The sequence below is a fragment of the Halichoerus grypus genome, chromosome 2 (genome assembly GCF_964656455.1).
Source record: "Halichoerus grypus chromosome 2, mHalGry1.hap1.1, whole genome shotgun sequence".
NCBI lineage: Eukaryota > Metazoa > Chordata > Mammalia > Carnivora > Phocidae > Halichoerus > Halichoerus grypus.
The window spans coordinates 176145356-176160597 of NC_135713.1; the positions used below are offsets into that span (position 1 = coordinate 176145356).

At 35.9% G+C, this 15242-nt stretch overlaps 1 protein-coding gene across 2 annotated transcripts in view; it reads right to left on the minus strand.

Moving 5' to 3' along the window:
* The window catches only part of DHX40 (DEAH-box helicase 40), a 46493-nt gene extending 31251 nt beyond the window's left edge, over window positions 1-15242 (minus strand). The window contains exons 1-7 of one of the 2 annotated variants that reach the window (XM_036106124.2): window positions 15052-15242; window positions 14041-14208; window positions 12877-13022; window positions 10676-10795; window positions 10254-10481; window positions 9750-9816; window positions 8665-8796 (exon numbers count right to left, since the gene is read on the minus strand). In XM_036106124.2, coding sequence (XP_035962017.1) covers window positions 8665-8796; window positions 9750-9816; window positions 10254-10481; window positions 10676-10795; window positions 12877-13022; window positions 14041-14208; window positions 15052-15163 — 973 coding nt within the window. In that variant the 5' untranslated portion in view covers window positions 15164-15242. Of the gene's footprint in view, window positions 1-8664; window positions 8797-9749; window positions 9817-10253; window positions 10482-10675; window positions 10796-12876; window positions 13023-14040; window positions 14209-14587; window positions 14721-15051 lie in introns of those variants that run through there. The other variant, XM_036106123.2, reaches the window with a different exon arrangement.

The window sequence follows — 15242 nt, forward strand, 5'->3', positions numbered from 1 at the left end:
ACACTTCAAACAATTTCACGGTTTTCAGGGACTCACTGCAGTCCATCCATGGACTACACATTAAGGACCTCTCTCTACCTTAAAGATTGACTAGCTAAGTGGTTTTCACCCTTTGGGGTATATTTCTGATGGCTACCTCTCTAAGCAAGTAACATCATACTTATTTCCCCTATCCACACAGTCTCAAGAGTGAACCCCAGCAACAATGCTTGTACTATAGTACCTTGTTCCTCCAACCATAGTTTATGGGACCAAAGATAAACATCTCCCCCAAGCTAGGGCAATCTCCTGGAATTTGGAATAAGGTCCAAGAGATACTCTATTTGATTAGGCTAGTCTCTTGCAAAGAAGAAAAATGAACTTGTGAACCATAGGGAAGTGGTTAATGTACATGAAGGAAAGTCTAAAAAGAAAATAATGAATTAGCCATGAAAGTTGATAAGAGAGTATTTCTGGGTTCCTGGCTCTTCCCAGGCCTGGGTGTAAAATTAGTAAGACAGATTTGGCCAGACTTGCTCTCCTGCCAGGTTAAGCACAAAATAAGACAAGAGAGTTAAGAATGTTTGCAGGGGCGCCTGGGTGGCTTAGTCGTTAAGTGTCTGCCTTCGGCTCAGGTCATGATCCTAAGGTCCTGGGATGGAGCCCCGCATCAGGCTCCCTCCTTGCCAGGAAGCCTGCTTCTCCCTCTCCCACTCCCCCTGCTTGTGTTCCCTCTCTCGCTGTCTCTCTGTCAAATAAATAAATAAAATCTTAAAAAAAAAAAAAGAGAATGTTTGCAAGGAAATTATTATGGTATGGGTGAAAGAAGTGAAGGCTGATGAAAGACAAGTGTCAGTGCATTCCGAAAATTGTTGAATTACAAACAGTAGAGTATCTGGCAAAAACAGAAAGATGTTTAAAACTGAGATCAGAAATGATGGTAATGACAAAGTCTAGGATGGAAGCTTCTGAATGGGTGGCTTAAGTGGGATGAAGGAAAAGATCACTTATAGAGTGTGTAAGTATACAGAGATCAAGGAACTTCAAAGCAAAGGATTGTTTGGGTGGATCACTCTACTTCAATAATCAACAAAACTTAGGAGTGATCATTCCAGTGAGTGAGTATACAAGTCAATCTATTGGGGGTATGAAAAGAAATTATTAGCATTTTTATTTGTATGTTTCATAACATCTTTTTAAGCTGTTACATATATTTACAATTGTACATTATACAATAGAACAGTAAGTACATATATACCTTAAGAAGAAAAAAAAATTAAATGCCTGGCTGTATTTGTTTTCCATAAGATATGCCCATATTTGTTTAGAAAATTCATCTTTTCTAATTGAGCAATCTCAAAATTGTTTTCTTTTCAGTAGTCGAGAAAATCTTAACAAAACCTGTTTTGAAATAATAAAGTACAAAACCTGTTCCTAAATAAAATCTTACAAAGATCCATGTATTCCCAGTATATATAACAGACCAAAGTTAAACCATTATAAGGGAGAAAAGGAATGGCACAGATAAGCAGTTTTAAAATCATGGAACTAAGCCAACCATCTCATTTTATAAATGAGAAAACTAAATCCCAGAGAGGTCAAGTGACTGGCTAAGATTTACAGATAGACAAATTTGAAACCAAGTTGAGTAATGTTGCTATTCTTCCACATTATTCAGAAATTAATTTCACAAGTAAAAAAGTGCCAAAGGCAGCTTATAAAAGATATCTGTGGAGAAGCTCTGAGGTAAATACAAAAATAATTCCAAAAAGACCTATTTCTCTTAGATTTATAGTTAACTTTGGTTAAGAATTATTTTTAGGTATTAGACTCAGGTAGCTCATTTCTTCCAGATGGTTCAAAGGAGTTTTATACTACTTTGTAGTTCAAATTATGCTTATACATTATTTTTGATCTGCTTGTTCTACTACAATGTAGCTCCATGAAACAAGGATTTTCTTTTATCCAAGACATATCCCCACTACCTAGAACAATGTCTGGATCACAGAAAGTGTTCAATAGAATTCAATGAATTGATAAATAAAAAATGCATTATATAAATAATAATTTAACATCCTTTCTACCGCACTACCCTAAAAATTTACATAAATTAAAAATGTCCTTTCTGAACATATTTATCTATAATTAAGTCTATTTTTCAATCAACCCATTTCTAAAAATACTTAATTTTGTAAGTGTTCAGTTCAAGCAAAATTTCAGTTTCATTCACCATTTTGTTCACTATAATCAATTAAAAAGTCTTGAAACTGTTTTGACAAGACTCACATTTATTTCATTTCCATTTCACCCACACACTTTAATACCATATTCCCCAAGTACAAACACACACCAGTTTAATTTTATTTATATATATATATATTTTTTAGTAATCTCTAAACCCAATGTGAGGCTCAAACTCACGACCCTGAGATCAAGAGTCACATGCTCTTCTGAATGAGCCAGCTAGGCACTCCAACACATATCAGTTTTATGTTTGTTTATAAAGGTTTGGAAAAAAAGTTAAATATATCCTAAAGCACATTCTCACTCTCCAGGAAGGAAAGGGGAAATGGAATACTTTCATTAATATGTAGTTAGGTCTTAGGATGTTATTAATGGGGAGGGCAGGGGATTGGCAAAGAGGCAAAAAAGATGTCCAAAGTCTACCAAGAAATAAGGATATTGAGAGACCACTCAACACTCATAATGAAGTAACGCTCCTAGATTTATGCATATGACACATTATATGTTAAGGCCAATGAAACTTCCTCATAGAATATCTTGTCCCAAAGTCCCCCAAAAAGATTCCAAAGCAGAACTATTTCTGAGAAAGAGAAGAAAAAGAACATAACTTAAAGTAATAAACAGAAACTGTCATCAAAGAGGGGAAAAGATGACAGTTTCGGAGGAAAAGAAAGAAGTACAACACTGCTTGGCTAAAACTGTACCCCTCTGCCCCCAAGAAGTTATTTTTGGGTGAGTCAAAAATATCTTGAGAATTCTCAGTAACACAGCTGAAAATCAAATTCCTGACACAGAGAAAAGGCTTGAATAATGAGTAAATGCAACTGAAAAAGTAACTAGAAGGAAGTTAAAAAATATGGAAGACAGGCAATCCAACATAAGAATAATTGGTATCCCTGAAGTAGAGAAACCAATAAATATATAAAAATTATATTCAAAGATATAACACAAAAGAGTTTCCCTGAAATAACTGAATTTTCAGATCAAAAGTACCCATCATAAAAGTTCACCTTGTTTGTGATGGTCATTACACGGGTATGTACATTTGTCAAAATTCAGTGAACTATACACTTAAAACAAGCATAGTTTATTGTATGTAAATTATACCCCAAAAAGTTGATTTTTTAAAAAAGCACATCAAATTCCAGGAAATTTTAATATAAAACACTCAACACCAAAAAATATCCTAATTAAAACTACTGAACTTTCAAAATCAGAGAAATTTAAAAAAAAAAAAAAGAAATTTTCAGGCAGACAGAAAAAGCAAATCACTTACAAGGAAGGGAAAAAAAAAATCAGGCTGGCCTCAGACTTCTCCACAGCAACATTCAGTGCCGGAAGACAAGTGGGCAACATCTACCAAGTTCTAAGGAAAAGAAAGTGTGACCCAAGAACATAAAACCCAGCCACGACATAGTTCAAGTATAAAGGCAAAAGCGAGACATTCTCAAACATAAAAGAGTAAAAACAAAAAGTAACAATCAAGAGCCCTTCTATTGGAAAAAAAAAAGTTAACAAAACCCAGGCAATCGAAAATTAACCAAAAGTAACTTAAGAATGGAAAAGCCATGGTAAAAGGATTGATGATAAACATCTAAACAATGTAAAAATAACTAACAAAAATCAGAAGGGAAAGATACAGAAGAGTCAAAGTATTTAAGTCCTTATCTTTCAAATCAGAGAATCAGCAGATAAGATCTCCAATCACACATGGTCTAAAAAGAAGAGATTAACTTCAACTTCTTAAAATTTTTCATCTTTTTACACTTGACAGCAACCTTTTATATCATATTCTCATGTGGTAAAGAAAGTTACTTGACGTTTAACAATTCCTTCAAGTAAATTCACATAAAATTAAATACTTTTTTAAAAAGCAACTAATAGTATAATCTCACTTTAAAAAGTATTTCTATCAACCCACCTGTTTACTTCCTTATCCTTCTATATGTACACACACACACACACACACAGAGCTGGTTATTTTTATATGGAGGAACTTGAGGTGATTTCTTTACTTTTACCTTTGTAACTTTGGACACTGCTTGAATTCTTTATAATGAAACTGTTATCATTTTTCCTTAATTGAATAGTTTTTCTTAAAGGAAAACTGGAGCAAAAATGTGAAGACACTAAGAGTGTGTTAATTCTGCACAGTGGGAAATGGATTGTTTTTGTACTTTTCTACACTTTAAAAATTTCTACAAAAGGCTAAAGGAAAAAACATTAAAGAACATATATAACAAAATGCAATTTTTTTGTTAGAAAAAGCTAAACAATAAAAATATATTTATGTTAAAAATATATTTAAATATATTTAAAAAGTTTAGAACAATACACCTCAGAATATTAATAGTGATTATCACTTAACCATGTTGGTGATATCTAAGTTTAATTATCTTTCTTACTTTTCTGATTATATTTTACAACTACATACTCTACAACTATGTACTCTTTACAACTATGTCTGCTTTGTAAGACAAAAGAAAAATTTTCCCATTTGGAGAGAGTAAAGTTTTTTTTTTTAAAGATTTTATTTATTTATTTATTTGAGAGAGAGAATGAGATAGAGAGAGAGAGCATGGGGGGAGGAGGGTCAGAAGGAGAAGCAGACTCCCTGCTGAGCAGGGAGCCCGATGCGGGGCTCGATCCTGGGACTCCAGGATCACGACCTGAGCTGAAAGCAGTCGCTTAACCAACTGAGCCACCCAGGCGCCCCTAGAGTAAAAGTTTTTATATGAAGCTCATTAGCCTTATTCCCCCCTCATCTTTAATCTTAACATTTAAGGAAATTATCACAGACATAGCCAAATTCTAGGTACTTGCCAAAGTGAGATAATGTCTTTGTTTTGCAGGAAAAAGAAAGAAATAAAACTACTTTTAGATTAATGCAATAATCTAAATGTGCAGTTTTCCTCTTTTAAAATACTGGAAATAAAAAAGGAAATGTAATAAAAAATACTGCCTACACTTTGAGCTTGAGAGAAACTTGCACTAATCCAAGGTAAAGCTCCTTTCCTTTTCTTCAGGTATTCTGAAAACACATGTACTATTTTTTCACCCCCTACTGAATGGATAACCAGTTACCAAATGCAGGTTTACCATGTGACCTCAGGAACATCACTTAGTCTCCATCTGTTCAATAAAGAAGTCTGATTATGCAAGAAAAATATTTATGGGTATATGTGCATTCTTCTAGAGAAAGAAACCACGGCTTTCATTATCTTTTAAAAAGAATCTCAGATTCCACCCTCTAAAAAGGCTAAGCAGCACTGAATTTCGATAATTACTTATAGTGCTAAAATAGTCAAATTCCATGCAAATATTTGTTGCTTATGAAGTAACAGGTATATTTCAGTAAACCTGAAGAATTACAAAATCTTGAACAAAAGAGGGAAGTCAGAAGAGCAAAAAGGTTCGAGGGAAACAAGAATAAGGTTCTAGACACAGCTAGCGTTTTCATACAAGATATAACATAATGTCTAGCAGAAAGTGAAAAATCTGGAACTCATTTTAACAAACATCTAATCAGGACTTTTTCAACACATAATACTCAAGTAGTTCACAATTTCAGAAAGGAGATGAGGCAACCATAACGCAAGGGAGAATGTGTTCAGTGCCACAAGACGTATAAACGAAGAAGAGATCAAAGTCAGTTGTGAGGTGGGAAATCAGGGAAGGTTTTTATCGAGGTGGTTGCACTCGTGAAACAAAACAGCAAGATTTCAGCCAGTAAGAGGAGAGAATAAAAGGGAAAAGGAGGAGTTCAAGTGAAGGGAAATATCAAATGCTGTCACAAAAAAGATGTAGAAGGAAATGGAATAAAAAATACTGCCTACACTTTGAGCTTGAGAGAAACACCTCAAAGGGTGGGGGTTAGAGTTCAGCCCAGGGAGTGGGATCATATAATCTTGGCAATAGAAGGGATACCACAGCACCTCTTCACATTTGACAGTTGAGAATTTTTTGTCAATTAGGGAGGTATCTTAAGATGTCCCTTTAAAACAATCAGCCACCCTCATGGCTAGCCCAGAAATAAAAGCAAATACAACATATCCACCTCATAATCTTCACTTATTCACTAAACCTAGATCTGAGTCATTTTTGAACCCTCCTCACAACAGGCTACAAGCAGGAAACCCTTCTTCCCTCTCCTCACTCCCAAGCACAAGCTTTATGTTCCTAAGACATAATAGGAAATAAAGGAAATAACATTTTAATAGTGTTTCTCCCCACCACCCGAAGTAGCAATAATAAAATAAGTGCCATATTCTATTAGCCAGACTTAAAAAAAAAAAAAAAAAAAAGCCTAAGATCCCAGGAACCTGCCACTCACAACTTCACCTCACCCATTACTCAGTACCTCATCAGCTCCATCTGAATGCCTCTTTGCATTGTTAGAAATTGCTCCCATAAATATTATTATGCTCATAATGGATCACCAGTAGCTCGCCCTTAGCGTGCCCTTGGAACCAGAAGGGAAACTAAAATAAACAAAACCCTTCAGTAATGGCTCTACTGACAGGCAGCTCTATATCTTTACCATTCACACATACACGCCAACACAGAAAATCTCATACCCTGGGAATTAAGGCTGAAACCAGGCTGAAATCACACTGGAAGGATAATGAATGCCAAGTTATTAAGTTAGCATTTTAATTTAGCTGGTAATAGGGAATGGCTGAGACACCCAACAGGAAAATGATACAATCAGAGCTGTGCTTTTGAAAGATGATGCTTACCACTGCAGGTAGGATGGTAAATTACATCAGGGAAAACAGGTTAGCAGGTTATGTTAACAACTCAGGAAAGCAAATTGAGGATCCCAACTCTAATGATGACAATGAAAAACGAAAAAGAAGAATGAATGATCTGGACAAGACAAAAAAAAAAAAAAAACCAACCTGTAGGAGTTGTCACTTATTTGGACTGAATGAGCTAGGATGACACGATACACAGACTAGAAAGCCCTGTGAGAAGATCCAGGAGTTCTAGAATGCAGGAGTGAGACTTAACTAGAGATAGCCAACCTCTCCAAAACAGAGAACTCTAAGAAAACAGCAAGCTAAAGATAAAACCTTAAAAAATAGTCACATTTAGAGAGGAACAAAGGCTGGGAAGGGTGGGAGGGCAGCACACTTAGAGAAAGAGTGGTCAGGAGAACCAGGTAATTAAGTATTATCCCAGATGACAGCATTTCAAGGAGACTTATTATTATCACAAAATCAAAATACAAACTAATGAAAAAAAAGCCATGAGAGTTGAGAAATAGGAGGTCATTCACAACCTTTAATAGTATAAAAACTGTATTTCAGGCCATTAAACAAGATGCAATAGCAGACTCAGCATGCTATTTTCAATGTGACAGTAACAAAGGAAAGAATGAAATTACTTATATAGAAAAAAAATTTATATTGTTAATGGTTAATAACAAAGCAACTCTAATGAGTTTTGAATTACCTCAGCAGTAAACAAAATAAATTTAAAGGAGCCAGCGGATCAAATCTCCAGAAAACAATGAAAACCTTAAATATCTAATAAAGACCCTAAGAATTCCCTTAAAGATACAAAAACCTAAAAATAGATTTCCATATGGAGGGCAAGGGCCTAATACCATCACAAAAGAGATTTCTAAAATAGCACATGGTCTATGGTTATTTACCAAAACAGATATTCCTAACTTTTTTTGTTAACATAAGATTAAGAACCACCTACTGAACAAAAACAAAAATACATATAAAATATAAAAACATAAAAATATATATATATCAAAACATTCAAATGTTTTTTACACATTTAATGCTAATCACAATCAAACTCTAAATAGCTTCCCTTTTTTACATATCAAATTCCATAATAAAGTAGTTTTACTAAACAAATTCTAAACCTAATTCAACAATATTTATTATGAACAAATAACAGAATAAGAGTTTGCATTTGCTCTTTGAAATTACAAAAGAACAGCATCATTCTTGAAAAGCAGACTGTGTGCTACTTCAAAAGAAAACAACCCACTATGTTTAGTCTCAGATGTACCTGGATGTATATGATCTCTAGAAATTCTTTGGCAATACTAAATTAGGTTTGACTTATGGTACTACTATCAAGAAATTATAGTCCTAATTTCAAAAAATTACCAACAATATTTTTGTTCTGCTGGGAGAGGACACAGCCCACTCTTAAATAATATCAAGGTGGGGGGGTGGTCCAAGGCTCCTGAAAAAGTGAGTATGAAAAGACTTTGAGAAAAAAATCACTTCTCTCAAGGAATGCTGGTTCCCTTAAAGTTCTATTTCATGATCTGGGTGTTGGTTATAAAAATGAGTTGTTCGTAAAATTAATTGACCTAAACGCTTAGGATCTGTATACTACTCTGTACATATGTGATTATTCAATACTTTTTTTAAAAAATTAGTCAAATTTTCTATTCTAGTGAGGAATTACCTGTTGTCATAGATCCATAACACGGCAATATTAACAAACCATCCAGAGTTGTATCTTGAACATCATAATCATAATCAACAGACTCTGCCATCTGAAAAAGTAACTCACAACTTTTTTCAATTTCAAACTGACCTGAAATGAGGGAGGGAAAATAATGTCAGCAACTGAACAGCAAAATTAATTTAAGAATGAAAAAAAGAGAAGTCTTCTGGATTATTTTTGCATAATAGCTATTTTCAATCTCATTTGATCTAAAGAAGATGAACACATAAATTGTACCAAATCTCAACAATAGAATTGAAAATAGAACACGAGTTTCCAAGGAATTTAAACCTCTACAGGAATAAAAATGTTTATAATCTTCAAGCCTATCATCTTGTTAACACAGTATTTGAGGAAGACTCAGTAAAGTTAATCATTAATATAGAAGAATCTAGTCCAGGAGATACTGCATTTAGGTGTATTTCAAAATACTTAAGTAACCTGAAAAAGGCAGAGACCATTACAATGTCTCACTTCTGACATCAGTACAAGGCAGAGTAGGAGGTGAGCGATAAAATGACTCATTTCTGTTAGTAGGATGCTGCTAATTGAAGAATCACACTAGTTTAGGATTTAATCTATTTTTGACTTCCAAAAAAGGCCTGTCTAGGAGACACGGATTCAACACCTTATGTACTGCTATCACACAGTACCATCCCACCACTCAAAGAAGAAATGAATTAGTAAGATGTCTTTTGAAATAATGGAATTAATCATTCAGATCCAGGACTGTTTGGTGTGGTAACAGCTCTATAAAAGATAGACTAATAAAATATTAATACTTTACCATTTAATATCTTTTTACTAAAAGGTCAGTGTGTTTTACATATGTTTACTCATGAGACTGGCAGTTTTTATGGCAGTATAGAATTATCTTATATATCTTAAATAAGATAGAATATCTAAAACTTTCAGATAATCATACAAAGCTAAGGCAATATGAGTTAAAGCCCAGTTTTTCCAACAAAAGTAACACTACTGTGATGCCACATTCGGCTCTTATATAAATAGTAAAATTTTTAAACCTGATACTGAATGCTCACCAGTCAGAAAAACCAAGATGTCTCCGGCCATTTCATTCAAATGGATATCCATGGTCACTTTAACAATCTAAAGCAAGAAACACAAGCATAATATGCTGATGGAAATATAGTCCCCCAATCCCAACCACCTCCCCTTATTCCACAGAAAAATTAAATTTGGTTCTTGAAACTTCTAGGACCTATAAGGGCCGCCATTAAAATAAAAGGGAACAAACAGGGTGCCTGGGTGGCTCAGTTGGTTGGGCGACTGCCTTCGGCTCAGGTCATGATCCTGGAGTCCCGGGATCGAGTCCCGCATTGGGCTCCCTGCTCAGCGGGGAGTCTGCTTCTCCCTCTGACCCTCCTCCCTCTCATGCTCTCTGTCTCTCATTCTCTCTCTCGCAAATAAATAAAATCTTTAAAAAAATAAATAAATAAAAAATAAAAGGGAACAAATTACTGAACTACTCAATCAACTAGAATCATAAATATAAAAAAAGACACAAAAAGGATGCCAAGTAATACCGCTTGAATATATGCAGTATTTTCTCTGTCTCGTGGGCCAATCAAATTGCAGAACTTTTCTCTGACTGGATAAAGCCTTCCAGGTATATCAAATATTGGACAATTTCCAAAGAATGTAGAGAGCTTGGCTAATTCCATAGTTGCTGACATCACCACGACTTTCAAATGTTCCTTCCTATTAGGAGACTTCTCCTGAAATAACTTCTTCAATAAACCAAATAAGATGTCCTGAAAAAAAAGTAAATTTCTAATAAGTCACGAGTACACCTACCAACCAACTTATTTTAAATATCTTGCTTTCCTAACCAAAGAATTCCTATTTCAATAGAATAAAATGTAAGTAAGACCAAGCAATTCTCTACAGGGTAAAAGCTACCCCAAATAAGTAAACTAATAAACAACCAGCATATTAAAATACTCACTGTAGTTAGAGTTCTCTCATGGGCTTCATCTAAAATGATGACACTGAACTTGGTAAGATTTGGATCTCCCAAAATATGTTTCAGTAAACATCCATCAGTCATATATTTGATTGCAGTTTCCTGATGTTCAAACAGCAGAGTGTATCAACTTATATATATAGTGTTAGAGAAATTCACCTTTGCTTCGCATACTAAATTCCCCCCCAAATGTGCAGCCATTAAGTGATCCACCTAATCTGACTAAATAAAAAAGTATATAAATTAGTCTAATAACAAGGATGGTAAATTGTAAAACTTGTGATCTATACAGGGACAGAGATAAGGAACTAACGTGGATGTTCTGGGATAAAGCAACAAAAGGGGCCAATAAGGAGATATAAAGTAGTCTGGGGAAAGTGGTAAGATAATGCAATGGCTTCCCGTGAGCAAGTTGTGGGAAACAACAATGAAATGGGATCCATCTCCCTGTCTCAGCCACTATTTTTTTCTTTTAAAGGTTTTTTATTTATTTTTTGACAGAGAGGGAGACAGCAAGAGAGGGAATATAAGCAGGGGGAGTGGGAGAGGGAGAAGCAGGCTTCCCGCCGAGCAGGGAGCCCGACGCTGGGCTCGATCCCAGCACCCCGGGATCATGACCCAAGCCGAAGGCAAATCCTTAACAACTGAGCCACCCAGGCGCCCCTGAGCCAATATTTTAGAGGACTCAGAAAAGGCAGAGGAAATAGTTAGGTGCACAATTTCCTCTCACTCTCTTTCTTCCCTATTTGCTTATTTTATTTATTTCTTTTTTTTCCAAGATTTATTTATTTTTTTGACAGAGGGAGACAGCGAGAGAGGGAACACAAGCAGGGGGAGTGGGAGAGGGAGAAGCAGACTCCCCGCTGAGCAGGGAGCCCAATGCGGGGCTCGATCCCAGGAGCCTGGGATCATGACCTGAACTGAAGGCAGACGCTTAACGACTGAGCCATCCGGGTGCCACCCTATTTGCTTATTTTAAAAATTCTGTCTGTCAGGGATGCCTGGGTGGCTCAGTTGGTTAAGTGTCTGCCATCAGCTCAGGTCATGATCTCAGGGTCCTGGGATCGAGTCCCGCATCGGGCTCCTTGCTCAGCAGGGAGCCTGCTTCTCCCGCTGCCTGCCATGCTATTCCCCCTGCTTGTGTGCTCTTTTTCTGACAAATAATAAAAATTTTAAAAAATTGTGTCTGTCACCTAGCATTAAAACAAGGTGAGAATAAGGTCTAAAAGCTAGAAGTTAACAACAGTACACACATAAAACAAGGGAAGAAAAAAGAAAGAAAACTCCCCAGCAGTAACCACTAGGAATGCAAAGATAGTATTTTGGGGAGTCACCGTGTGTCATAATTGATGGCCATTCCTATTAGGGACCATATTTAATTAGGGATTGTTTTGTATTTGGTACAGGATTAAAAAATCCTGAAGGAATGTAAATTATAACCATTAACTACTAAAAAGAAAACAATTTTAAACTTGGTGCCGTGAATACAGAAGATATGCTTACTGACTTTGCTAAGTTGACTTCAGGAATACAAATACACCCTATGGATGAATCTTGAAAACATTACGCTAAATGAAACAATCCAGACACAAAGGACCAAATATTGCATGATTCAACTTATATGAGGTACTCAGAAAAGGCAAATTTGTAAAGACAGAAAGTAGAATAGAAGTTACCACAGACTGGATGGAGGAGGGAACAGGAGAGTTAATGTTTAGTAGATATAGTTTCTGTTTGAGATGATGAAAACATTCTGAAAATAGAGTGTTGATGGATACACAACATTGTAAATGTATTTCATACCAATGACATGTAACACCTAAAAATGGTTGAAATGGTAAATTCTGCGTTATATATATTTTAGTACAATAAAAAATTGTTTCAAAGATTACAAGTGTAAGGTACAGGTCCAGGATTCTTACAGCTAAAAAAACATAAAATAAGAGAATCCTTAAAAAAATAAACGTAACTGTCACTTATAAACTAATTGAGAAGGGAGAAAATAGTAAAACTAATAGGCACTTCAGAGATAAATCATTTAACAAAGGACAACAAAAATTAATTCTAATCTTGGGCTTTGTTTCTTTAAAATATAAACGCAAATTTGAAGTTAAAATCTTTCATAACTTTCTCCAATCCTTCTATAAGTCTATAGGACTTAAACAGCAATAAAACTTTTGTACCTTAGAGCTGCAATCATCGAAACGAACTTGGTACCCTACTTTGGATCCCAAAGTGCATTTCATTTCTTCAGCAACCCTCTGAGCAACGGATATAGCAGCTACTTTTCGTGGCTGAGTCACACCAATCATACCATGTTGTGAAAACCCTAACAAAACCAGAGGTAAAAAAAAAAAAATTGTTAACAATGTTTCCAATTAGGGCTAAATTGTTTCAGACCAATCAACACAAACTGTTCCAAGTGTTTCCAAAAGAAAACTGCAAATTAACAACATACTGTTTTACAAATGCACCATGGAAATTTAAGTAGTAATAAAAAATAAGAATACATATTTTCCATTAAAATACGTATTTTATTAGGTTTCCCCCCCAATTTCAGTCAAGATTTACTTTAAAGAGTAAGCCAAAAATGCTTAAGTCCTAGGAATCCATAAAATTTCAGACTTCCTAAAGATTTACTTTTGCCACAAAAGTTTAAATATACCACCATTCATAGATTCATTTTTTACCATTTTAATATCTCTGAAAGAAAGATGTGTCTTACAGACAATGGTATTTTTTTCTTTATTAATAGTATGTAAAACAGTGGTAAATGTCTTAATAAATGGCACATTAGATTTGATGGATTAGAATAAGTTAATATCAGCTAAGAAATGTTTATTTTTTATATGAATAACATCCAGTATAATTTTGCTCTATACCAACCTTATGATAGTAAGTTTTACCATATTGAAGGAAAAGACACTTTAAGGGTAATTTGTTAGCTGGCTTGGGTTATGGAGTCAGGGAATAAATACTTACCTGATAATACTCTGGAAAAAGAACCAAGAAATACTAACGTAAGCAACAGATATCACTATATTCCTGTAAATTATTTCAATACCCAATGGTTAAGAGTATACTGCAAATCAACCTCATTCTATAACAGAGAATCAGTATCTACCTATAATTGAGATTATTACAGTAATTAAAAATGGAAAAATCATCTGAATTCCTGAATATGAAATAAGACCATAAAAAAGCAGGGAAGATGTAGGGAGGATGTGCCAAGAGAAGAATTGGGACTGTAGAACAAATGGTGGGCATTTGTGCAATGCAGAAGTCCTATTAGCTTTTAAGAGGATATATTTTTAAATACTCCCAATATTATTCCAGAATAAAATTACCTGCTTCATACAGATATTTTGGTAGTTGAGTTGTTTTACCACTTCCTGTATTTCCAGTAACAATAAGGAATGAATTGTCCCTCACAGCTTGAATAAGCTTTTTTCTTTGTTTTTGAATAGGAAAAGTTGGAGTAGTTCCTCCCTCCTGTGATGTGCATCCTTTCTCTTCTGTAATAACAGAAAAACAATTGTGCAATTAAAAGGACTGTAAAGATATCTTTGACTCAATTTCCCAGAACTGAATAGAGAAAGACAATATAATTTTAGGGCTGGAAAGGATCAATCCATGACTTCTCAGGTAAATCATCTATGTCCAATTTGTATGTGAGGGTTTACAAGCCCAGAACAACTTTTTAGTAAAATCTAACAACATGAGCATTTGCTAATGCATGACTCAGAGTACTTGACAATGTAAGCCTAGCACAAAGCAATAAATATGCAAGCATACCTATATAGAAGCGCAAAACCCAATTTTATTAAACAATAGACCAAAAGCTAGAACACAGCGGGAAACTCTCAGCTGAATTAAAAAAAAAAAAAAAGCCACCTGTGTTTGCTTCTGATTCATGGTTCAAGTTAGGTCCCTGTTCAGAGTGACTGATATCCCAGAAGGCCAAGTGGTGGGTAACCATGGAAACTGGCTCCTGGAAACTGGCTCCCTTCATGCCATACCCAAAGGCAGGCTGGCGGCCCGACGAGTTGGGGGGGCGGGGGGGAATGGATGGGTAGAGAACAAAGGCTTTATGAGCCTCTTTAAGAGGAGAACGCGCCTAGGTGTTGGGGTTCACTTTTTTGTCCCCCAGCAAGGTTTTCACCCAACTTGGATCTGGGACCGCCCCCCTCTACACCAAAGTGCTCATTGGACGCAAAGTTCGCCTCCGGCTTGGAGGGCAAGGAGAACGCTGCGGTCTCCTCTCCACTTTTCTCTGCCCGCCAAAAGCGGACTTTTATCACCCCAAAACCCCCATGCCGAAACTCCCGCTGGCCTCCGCAGCGTCCCGCGGACCGCACCTCTATCAGCGATGGAAACAGCCGAAGGCCGCTCTTCCTGAAGGTCTATTGACCGCTCACCCTCCTCCTGCCGCCTTGGCGCCCTACCCGCGACGGCGGGAAACCGGGACATAGACCTGGCCCGGAGCGGAGGTGAGCACGTCCACCGATCTGGAGAGATGGGAGGGGAAAGACAAAGACGCGCCCTGATG